Source organism: Sinocyclocheilus grahami, unplaced genomic scaffold (genome assembly GCF_001515645.1).
Source record: "Sinocyclocheilus grahami isolate Dianchi unplaced genomic scaffold, SAMN03320097.WGS_v1.1 scaffold14.1, whole genome shotgun sequence".
NCBI lineage: Eukaryota > Metazoa > Chordata > Actinopteri > Cypriniformes > Cyprinidae > Sinocyclocheilus > Sinocyclocheilus grahami.
The window spans coordinates 2,726,112-2,737,639 of NW_015505193.1; the positions used below are offsets into that span (position 1 = coordinate 2,726,112).

Genomic DNA, 11,528 nt, shown 5'->3' on the forward strand with positions numbered 1-11,528 from the left:
ACAAAGAAGACCTAAGACATTTGAGCAACTAGAAGCCTGTATTAGACAAGAATGGGACAACATTCCTATTCCTAAACTTGAGCAACTTGTCTCCTCAGTCCCCAGACGTTTGCAGACTGTTATAAAAAGAAGAGGGGATGCCACACAGTGGTAAACATGGCCTTGTCCCAACTTTTTTGAGATGTGTTGATGCCATGAAATTTAAAATCAACTTATTTTTCCCTTAAAATGATAAATTTTCTCAGTTTAAACATTTGATATGTTGTATTCTGAATAAAATATTGAAATTTTAAACTTTCACATCATTGCATTCTGTTTTTATTCACAATTTGTACAGTGTCCCAACTTTTTTGGAATCGGGTTTGTATATCTGTGCATATTTAGGATAAATATAGACTTAGAAACTTTTAGAAGAAAGTATAGCATGTTGCTTTGCTGAATGTTGAATGAATGAAAGATTCTGAAGTGAGTTTCTGTGTGTCTGTGTCAGAGTTTGGACGATGTGATAAAGGATCTGATGGCGTCAGTGCACCGTGAGCTGGCAGATAAACAGTCTCTGGCCTTCAGCATGACGTTACTCCCCACTAAACTAGAGCTGACCAGCACTTCAGCCGAGACCACCTTCATCTTTGAGTTCAGCAGCCCTGATACCCGCAGTAACTTTGAGCAGGCCTTTGAGGAGGCCAAGAAGAAGCTCGGTAAATCAGAGCTAACCCTCTGTTTCTGTTTTGAATAATGCACAGTGACATGAGAGCAATTCACATCAAATGATTATTTTCCTACAGAGAAAAAGTAGGGAAATTATTATTTTCTGTTATGAACATTGTGTTGACATTTATCACAAGACAAACTAGTGAATAAAACAATAAATAGAGAATCCACTGTAAAAACAGAAGCCAGTGTTGTTTTAGTAATATTTATGTGATTGTATTTAATATATGTAAAATAATAATAATATAATTTAATATAATTAAAAACTATGATATAAATAATACAAAAATAGCATATATATATGTATGTGTGTATGTGTGTGTGTGTGTGTGTGTGTGTGTGTGTGTGCCGTTATTGTATTTATTAATATTTTCCATTAGCTTATGAACTTCTCAGTTTTTTTTTTACTTTTAATTGCCATTGTATTATGTAATTAGCTTTATTTTAGCTTTACTAACTGAAATAAATGTTTAAATACTAAAATTACTTAAAATTAACCTGTTTTAGTTGCCAACATTTAATTTTTGTTTTGTTATAAGTTTTTCATCTAATATTTACTAGCATAAATCAAACCGTAATTATATAAATTCACAAATGGCACAAAAGTACTTAATATATTAGTGGCAAATTCTTTAACTATTAAAAACGTACTTGCACTTATATATATTTATATGTATGTATATATGTGTGTATATAGATGTATATGTGTATATGTATGTATATACTGTATGTGTATGTGTGTATATGTGTATATATACTGTATATATATATATATATATGAAATGTAATGACAAGAAAAATAAATATATATATATATATAAAACATATAACAATAAAACTGTATTAAAATGCTTATTGTGTGTGTGTGTGTGTGTAAACATTTATCAAAAAATTAAGTAAAAATACATTTATATCAGTCAAACTTTAAAATTCATTTTCATGACAGTTCTGACTGTTTGAATGGAAAATTAATGATCTGTTATATAATGTGATAATGTTTGTTAATGTACTTATTGATAGTTATTATAAGTGTTCAAACTTGTGTTTAGACAGCATTTAAAGCCCATGGGCCTAATTAAAAAATGAACGATAGTAACACGCAATGATGTAATCACATTTTACTGTGCAAAACACCCCCCTGCTGCTCCTTCTGTTTGGGGTTTAATTCTCACCTCAGGTAACCCTGATCTGACTACAGTACACCCGTTTACCAGACTCGGATAATGAGACTCTCATTATCTCAAGCTCAGACCTGCCCGTGTCCTCAGTGCGTCCTGTCACTTTCCATGCAAACATTTACTCTCTCTCTCAGCATTTGCTCTTGCCTCACTGCCAGAGTCAAAACAAACAAAACAAGTCAGATGTCTTAGAGAGCATTTGATTTGATGGCTGAATATATAATGCATTTTAATTCCTAATAATATTACTGCATTATATTATTTTGTAAATAGTTCTAGTTGCAGTTAAAATCCTTTGTAATGCATACCTTTGAAATCAAGACATTACGCAGGTGTTGATCATGTGTCCGTATTGTGAGTAAGATGGAAGTATGAATGTCTTTTGGGCCAATTCATTTCTATTCAAGTCAATGTTAACAAACTGATTCTGAAATCCCAACCCAGATTAACAACACATATATAATTCATTATGTATGGAAAGATCAAGTAAAGTGTTACCAAATACACTACCGTTCAAGTGTTTGGGGTCAGTAATATTTTATATTCAGCAAGAATTCATAAAATTGATCAAGAGTGACAGAAAAATCATAAATGTTTCTTAAGCAGCAAATCAGCATATTAGAATGATTTCTGAAGATCATGTGACACTGAAGACTGGAGTAATGATGCTGAAAATTCAGCTTTGATCACAGGAATAAATTACATTTTACTATATATTCAAATAGAAAACAGTTATTTTGAATTGTAATAATATTTCAAAACATTTTTATTGTATTATTAATCAAGTAATTGCAGCCTTAGTGAGCATAAGAGACTTTCAAAAACATTAAAAACTGACCCCAGACTTTTGAACATTAGTGTAACTTAAGTTCGTGATTACCAATAAACACACAAGGAAAAAATGATGTATTTCATAAGCATAATCATGTTGTAATAATAACTGTTCTATTTCAGTATTCATGTGTACCAGTCATCAGACAACATCAGAAACCGGAAGAACAGCATGAAGATGCAGCACTCTGCCTCTATCCTGTGTATCCTGTAAGCAGCTTCCGCCTCATTGATCTGTTACCATGGTAACTTATGCAACGTCGGCATGGAGACTGAACATCTTTTTTTATTCCCAGGTATCTTGACAACAAAGTGTTTGTGTCCCTGGCAAACGGGGAGGTGATTGTTTATCAGAGGGAAGCAGGTGAGCTCAGATCCATTCCAAATGATTCATTTACAACCAATAAAAGCGATTTTCACCAACTCTGTGCTTTTTCTGCACGACAGGAAGTTTCTGGGACCCTCAGAGCTCTCAAACGCTGTGTCTGGGCTCTCCAAGTGGACCCGTGACCAAAATGGTTCCTGTGGCGGGAAAACTGTGGTGTGGCTGTCAGAACCGAGTCCTCATCATCAACACCAGCACTTTAGCACAAGAGGTCAGACGCAAAAACATGCAGATGAAGTCTGGGGGAAAAATACATTTTTGCTGAAAATCCTTTACCTGATTTAGTTTAGTGTTCTTGATCAAAAATGACCGGCTTTTTAAAAATTGCTTGTAAATCTCTCATTATGCTATAATTTTTAGCAAATCTTGGATTCAATTTTTTTGTCACCTTGTTTTATTTAAGTTAGCACAGGTTTGGATTCCTTTTTGGAACTGATTGATCATAAGATCCATTGATCTGAGTTTTGAGTGAAAAAAATCATTATTTGTGGATAATTTTGACAATATTCACTCAAAAACTGAGATGCATAAGCTCTGATCAAAGCTTGTGAGCAAAGTCAGTAAGTTTTAGTCCAATACGATAAAAAAAAAATCAGAAAAAAGAAAATCCTCTTTGGGTCAAAATTGACACAAGGGTTAAAAGATAATTAATATTCAGTAATATTATAGATTTACCTGCACTAACGTCATCAGATAAGAATAACATTTTAACTAAATAATGACACTAACTTTGCAGCATCCACACATATATTGAAATTAATTGAATCAACATTCAATCTGAATTGAGATGACTAATGGCACAATTGCATTTTATAGAGCTGCTTTACAGCTGAAATCAAATTTGTTTTATAATTGAATGACTTTGCAACAGTGACACCTATTGAACTGAAATGACACAAAATTGTGCGAAATAATGACACTTGTCTTCTGTAGAGCTGCTTTAAAGCTTAAATTGAATTAGTTTCATGACTGATTAATTTTGCACCATTAAAACTGTTGTTTTCCTGTTTATTACTTTGAAGCTGCTTTGGAACAACCTGTATTGTATAAAATAAAAAATTAAAAAATTAAAATGGGACTTGACAATTGGCATCAGCAGATTAAAAATTTAAAATATGACAATTATAACCAAACGATATATACACTTGTCATCACATTCATGAACAGCAATAGACATTCATGCACTTCAATCATTTTTGCAATTTTGACATGATGTGTTTTAACGTCGTCTTCAGCACTCACTCCAGGTGGGTCAGGACAGTGGGCGCTGCGTGACCAGTATGGTGAGCTATGGTAAAGGCGTGTGGATCGCTCTACAGGGCAGTGCTCAGGTGCGGCTTTATCACACCTCCACCTACGAGAGCCTGACGGAGGTCGACGTGGCACCAGCCGTGCACAAGATGCTTGCAGGTACTGTTTACTGTGCATTAATAACGCAGTCCTGCATCTTGAAAAAAAGCCTGCTGATTAGCAAAACAGGCCTAGTATTTTCTAATCTGATGACGCTGAGTTCAAAACTATCACTATTTTGTGTAAAAACTTTACATCACTTGGTTTTTACCCAAAAGTAGGAATGAAGATTTTATATGTATTATATATGTATCACTTTAATGCAGTTATCAAAATAACACAAAAATTCAAATGTCAAAAGTTTCATTTTAATGACAAAAGGAAGTATTAAAAATATTTAATTTAATTTACAATATGCAAAGGTGTATAAAAATGTTTTAAAAAACTGTAGCCATATTTAAATTAAAAAACAAAAATTTTTAACTAAAATAAAAACAGAAAATAGAAAAATTGTAAATATTGATAAATACTGTAATAGTATACAAATAATATTAACACTGATATATATATACAAGTTGGTAGTTACACATTTCATTAAAAATGCTTGTCATTTGAGCTATAAAAGTATATCAGTGGTACTAAAATAACACTGCTTTCATAAAATCCCTGTCTCATTTTTTTCTTTTAGGCTCTGATGCCATTATCCGGCAGCACAAAGCAGCGTGTTTGCGGATCACGGCTCTTCTGGCGTGTAAGGACCTGCTGTGGATCGGCACCAGTGCAGGGGTGGTCCTGACTCTGGCCATCCCACCAGTGTCCTCCACTGGGCTGGGCTCTCTGCGTGCTCCCCTCCTCCCCATGGGCTCCGCCCACGGACACACCGGACACGTCCGCTTCCTCACGTGCATTGAGTTGCCAGAGGGCTTTGACGTCAACTTCCCACCGCCGTCCGAATCAGGTAAGTTTCTCACTGCCTATTGCAGTGTGGGTAATATTAACAGAGGATCTGGCAACCAAATTGTTCATTAATGCATTATAGAAATACAGAAACCTGCAGACATTGATCTGTTCTGTGTGTTTTTATCTGTTATAAAGGTACAATAAGAGTATTAGGAGTTCATTGTGACTCGTCAGTGTCAATAATGTGTTGTCATTTTATCAGTTGTTCATATAATTTTAATTTATTTTATGTAGCAGTATATTTTAAAAACTGACCATGGATTTTTTATTTTTTTTTGCTTTACTTTTTTTTTATGTGAGCTGAAATGAACTGTTGTTATTCTTTCTTTTGTTTAATTGTTGTTGTCATTTTATTACAGTAATTGTTTGGCAAGGATTTTATTTTTGTATAAAAGGATTTTTGTGTAAAAAAAAAAGTCTAGCTAATACACACATTTTATTTATTTATATTATTATTATTTTATTTTATGTGAAGTGAAGTGACATGTGGCCAAGTATGGTGACCCATACTAGGAATGAGTGCTCTGCATTTAACCCATCCTAAGTGCACACACACAGCAGTGAACACACACACACCGTGAACACACACCCGGAGCAGTGGGCAGCCATTTTTTGCAGCGGCGCCCGGGGAGCAGTTGGGGGTTCGGTGCCTTGCTCAAGGGCACCTCAGTCGTGGTATTGAAGGTGGAAGAGAGCGCTGTACATTCACTCCCCCCACCTACAATCCCTGCCGCTACGAGACTCGAACCCACAACCCAAAAAAATTCATAAAACAGACCCTGCAAAAGAATATCAAATATTTTATTTAATTTAATTTAGCCTTCTCAAATGGTCAGTGCTAAAGCAGTTGTAAACTGGTTCAAAACATTTTGCTATTGCATCACACAAAGCATTTACAAAGGTGGTCAGGGACGTATGCGCTCATTTCATTTGTAGTGTAACCATTAATGCATCCTGACCCGTCCTGAACAACAGAAAAGACCCACCTACTCACCCGTCAATCAAGTAGTTTAAACTTGCCTGGTTAGGCCTGACTAATACTTGTGATTGGATGCATCCAAGACAGATGTCTAGAAATAGAGGCTATCAATAAAATGTGTCAAAATGGCATCAGATGACAAATATGTGTGTTTATTCTGAATTTCTATTATAGTGAACTCCGCACAGAACAGCTCAGAGAGCAGCAGCGGAGGCCTGCAGAGACGAGACTCCGCCCAACGGCGCGCCTCCATCATCTTGCCCGTCAAATCCAACCTGCTGGTCATTAGCGGCGGCGACGGCTATGAAGACTTCAGACTGACCAATAGCAGTGAGACGATGGGGCGGGACGACAGCACCAACCACTTACTGCTGTGGCGCGTGTGACAGAAGCCCCGCCCCCTCGACACACAAGCCGCTGGACCAGCCCACGCACTTCCCCCCCGAAACCCCGCCCCTTCCTGTTCTCTGATGCGTTGTGCATGAGCGTGTAAGACGCTAACCAATGGGGTGTTTGTTTGTCGTTACGTTGTGTTATGGGTCATTTTTGTTTCTTAATGTAATATATTGATCTCGCTTGCCATGTGGTGTTTCCTGTGGCCGCTTTTGAATATTGTGTTGAAACTTTAAAGCAGCTTTCGGATGAAATTATCGTAAAAATCCTTGAAGAAGAAAAGATAGACATCAGAAAGAGAAAAAGCAGGAAAAGGTGAAGTAAAAAAAGAAAGGAAGCAAGAATTGTTGGATAGAGAGAGGGTTTGAATGCATCACATGAGGCAGGGAGGATTGTGGGTAATGTGGATGGACGTACAAAGTAAAAAGACGTGTTTTCTTCATCTTTCACTTCGTTAGAGGACAGTCCGCACACTTTTATGGTCAACTACTGGTCCTGACAGACTGTGATTTCATTGGAGAATGAAGATGTTTTTGTTAAAGCTCTCGTTTGTGTTGTTCGGGGCGAGATGAGAGTTAATCTTACGTAACCAATGTGCAATATAAGGCTAGAGTACCTACAAACCGCTATATGACACGCACACACACACAATTTACTACTTCAGTAATCATCAAACTCACTGTTAGAGTTATTACACACTATCACTTTATTTTTTTTGGTTATTGAATCATCTTTATGTATAAATAAGACTTCACAATGTTATGTAAAAGAACAGCAATGACATTCCATATATAGGTATTGTGACAAAAATCCTTTTGTACAGTATTTATGTTTTTCATTTTTAGTTAAGTCTCTTTTATAGCACTTAATTTATAAATAAAGTAGTCTGACGTATTTCTCTACTGAAAGATTTCGACGCTCAACTCAAGTTGGGTCAGTGAGGTCGCATTTGTATGATTTTTGAAACATTATTCAGGTGAATCTCACAAAGAAACATCCAGGTCATATTTCACCCCAAAATCAAAAGAAATAAAATTACAAATTATATTTTGCATAAAGAAAATTTTAAAAAGCCTTAGCATTTTTTTTTATCGTCTTTTGTTTTCATCACAATTTCCCCCCAAAAAAGTAAACATTCACATTCCTGTAATACATTTTCATTCTTCCAATTTTTTTTTATTAAATTTAGTCCAACAAATACTTTGGTATGTACTTTACAGATTTACTCTATTTTTTTCACATTACAATAATATATTTTTGCATTACGGTAATTGGAATCTGGGGGAAATGTGATGAATTATCATGTAAAAAATTTAAAAACAAATTTAAAATAAATATATATATATATTAAAAATAATCAAATAATTAAAAAATAGAATTTATTTTATGCAAATTTCTTTTATTTTTGGGATGAAATATAACTTCAGGATTGGTGAGATTCTCAGATCAACAGCTGTGTCATTTCAATGCTTGTTTTCATCACTATAATAATTGAGGAAAGGGAATTTCTTATATAATGTTGCTGAAGACTGCGTCAATTTGACATACAGAGTTTGGAGTGGCGAGAGAAGCTCTGCTTGTTTGTGAGTGTGTCTGTGTGTAGATTAGGACTTGTAGAATGAAGTCAGATGGGTTACAGCCCTTCGGCTCCATGCGGGCACTTATGAGAGACAATTAACTGCTAAAGCGCTCTGCCTGCGCCGCCCACCATCAGGTGGGTGAACTTGCTTTTAATTGAGCGATTTCAGCTGCCTTAGTTTGTCTGGAAAGAACCGCGTCAGTCACAAACACACCCAAATTCCCACTCACCTGAAGGATGTAAAGTCAGACTTTTCCCAGATGCATGGAAATTCATGAATATTTCGCAAGCTTGTTTTATTGATTGATCTGTTGAGCAGTTGTGAACGCTAGTGCCAAGAACTCCCAGGTAGAAATGCCAAAGCGTTGCAGAAGATAACTTCTTATTACAAACAGGATCCTCAGAGAGTCATATTTTCATAAACTGAGTCTGCATTTTTTGCTTTTGAATCAAATATCTAAATCAATCAGTGATGATAGTCCTAAGTCGAGTCTTACTGTTGTAAGTGACCCTCTCAGCCCTTTCTAGTGAAAGACGTCATCAATGTTTATTGTAAATATTGGTATATATTGCCTTTCTCTGTAAATAGTGCTCTCACAGTCCACGATTGTTCATATGTATCTGATGGCATATTTTTATAAGTATTTTTGTCTATTTTATTTTTCCTCATTTGGCATGTGCCGTCTCGTTTAAATTAAAACTATTACAGTATTTTAAAAGAAGAGAAGAGAAGCCGCTCCACGTCTGTGGGTCCTGTAACAGTCGTCATGCTTATTTCACACCGTTGTCCTATTTTGTCACTGTGGGTTTCTTTGTAATTAAACATTCACTGATGCCGCAATCCAGAGGCTCCGATAATTCATTTACAAACACACTCACACATGATCTCACCTGTCATCGCAGTCAAATGAGTCACTGTCAGTGCCAGGAAGTTTATGAATTTGTTTTCAGATTCAAAAGGGAACAACATCAAACTTCAGACTCCTTTGAAAAGGTAAATTGTAATGAAATGAGGTGAAGAAAATTTCGGGTGCCAGAAGTTGAGATTTGTCTGAATGGAACCGAACAACAAAAAAAGTGATATTAAATGAAAATATAAATCATGTAGATTTCTACTATTTCTCTTACAGTAACTTCTGGGTACCACAGTTTTATGAAACATCACATTTTTTAAATCATGCGGTAACAGTTGCTCACAAAATGTAGAACACAGCTAAATATTATGTGTGTGGAAATTAAAATAAGATCATTTTACAGCGTGCTCTTTTGTCTTCTGTGTTAAGTTATATTGGTGTGAAAAGGTGATGATTCATGCTTAATAGTTTTACTCATTTCTCTTATTAATCTTTTCCCTCAGTATGTGATTGTGTAAAACGTGATTCAAGTGTGAATCATCACCTAGTTTAGGATTAAAATAACTTTGAAAAGCTTTGTTCTGTGGTCAATTTAACATGATTTTGTATGGTTGTATGATTTTAATGGTTAGAAACAGCCTATAGAAGGTCATGACCCCTGAGGAGGGATGGGCCCAAATCACAATTTTAAGGAGCTTAATGACATTTTAAAAGTGTGTGTGTGTGTGTGTGTGTGTGTGTGTGTGTGTGTGTGTGTGTGTGATGTGTGTGTGTATGTTTGAGTGTGTTAGTGTGTGTTTGTGTGTGTGTGTGTGTGTGTGTGTGAATACAGTATATATACATACACACATTACCGTTCAAAAGTCAATAGAAGCTGAAAAAGTCAAATTTATTATATACTTTCATTGGCACCTGAAAGTTATTACAAATGTCATGTTAATTTAATCAACTGTGCAATTACATTTTAAAGGCAGGTGGGTTACATGTGCTTTAGACTCGTTCCAGAGTAGTATTTAGATCTTTAATTGAATGCACACGTCATTGGATGGCTGCTATCATCTGTATGACAACCATCAAATTAATTCAGAGTGAAATCACTAGTAACCAAAATTTTCAATGATTCAATTTTTATTTTTTTATTTATTTTTGCTGTAGTTCATTGTTGAACTTTCAACTTGTTCATTGTTGAAACGCACCTGGAATGACAAGAAATCAGTGTGAGATTCTGTTAAACTGCCCTGCAGCATGTGTATATGCTGCATGAGTGCATTCCATGCATACAGCGCTGGAGAGACAGAAACATGCAAATCTAAAAGAGCAGAGCATATGTAGACACTGTTTAGATGAAATATAAGGTGAGATGTTTGCTGTTTTTACAGTGGGTACGGAAAGTATGCAGACCCCCTTAAATTTTTCACTCATGTCAGATTTATTATATACTTTCACTGGCACCTGAAAGTTATTACAAGTGTCATGTTAATTTAATCAACTGTGCAATTACATTTTAAAGGCAGGTGGGTTACATGTGCTTTAGACTCGTTCCAGAGTAGTATTTAGATCTTTAATTGAATGCACACGTCATTGGATGGCTGCTATCATCTGTATGACAACCATCAAATTAATTCAGAGTGAAATCACTAGTAACCAAAATTTTCAATGATGAATTTTTATTTATTTATTTATTTTTGCTGTAGTTCATTGTTGAACTTTCAACTTGTTCATTGTTGAAACGCACCTGGAATGACAAGAAATCAGTGTGAGATTCTGTTAAACTGCCCTGCATATGTAGACACTGTTTAGATGAAATATAAGGTGAGATGTTTGCTGTTTTTACATGCCACCGAGAGAGAGAGACCCTGTTTCTGCATTATTTTACTTTGGGAACATGCTAAATGAATGTAATTTCATTATCAACTAAGTGTCTTATGTAGTTCAACCAAAATTGTAGATGAGTTTGGTTATTCATCAGAACAATGGAAAAATGTATCATTACAAGTGAATCCGCTGCAGTGAATTTTGTCCAAACAGCTGATTAAAAAGACGTTAATTGCTGGACTGGATTGGTGTGGATTCTTGTGCATTAGTGTGATGTTTTTATCAGTTGTTTGGACTTTCATTCTGACGGCACCCATTGGGATACATTGCTACGTTTCTACAAATCTGTTCCCATAAAGAATCAAACTCATCTATATCTTGGCTGGCCTGAGGGTATGTACATTTTCAGCAAATTTTCATCTTTGGGTGAACTAGGCCCTATTTCTTTAAAACGTCCTTTAAGAGTGATTAAAATGTTCAAATACTTTTTTAATGTGGTGATATAGTTTTAAATTAATTTCTCTTATTTCCTACTGTAGGCTGTAATATTACT

At 35.3% G+C, this 11,528-nt stretch overlaps 1 protein-coding gene across 1 annotated transcript in view; it reads left to right on the forward strand.

The window, feature by feature from the left end:
- LOC107600776 (rho guanine nucleotide exchange factor 17-like) overlaps positions 1-7,755 on the forward strand; it is a 23,588-nt gene extending 15,833 nt beyond the window's left edge. Inside the window, exons 9-16 of the mRNA XM_016292745.1 lie at positions 491-719; positions 1,957-1,978; positions 2,844-2,930; positions 3,017-3,084; positions 3,168-3,316; positions 4,341-4,515; positions 5,084-5,353; positions 6,509-7,755. Coding sequence (XP_016148231.1) covers positions 491-719; positions 1,957-1,978; positions 2,844-2,930; positions 3,017-3,084; positions 3,168-3,316; positions 4,341-4,515; positions 5,084-5,353; positions 6,509-6,720 — 1,212 coding nt within the window. The 3' untranslated portion in view covers positions 6,721-7,755. The remainder of the gene's footprint in view (positions 1-490; positions 720-1,956; positions 1,979-2,843; positions 2,931-3,016; positions 3,085-3,167; positions 3,317-4,340; positions 4,516-5,083; positions 5,354-6,508) is intronic.
- The last annotated feature ends 3,773 nt before the right edge of the window (positions 7,756-11,528 follow it).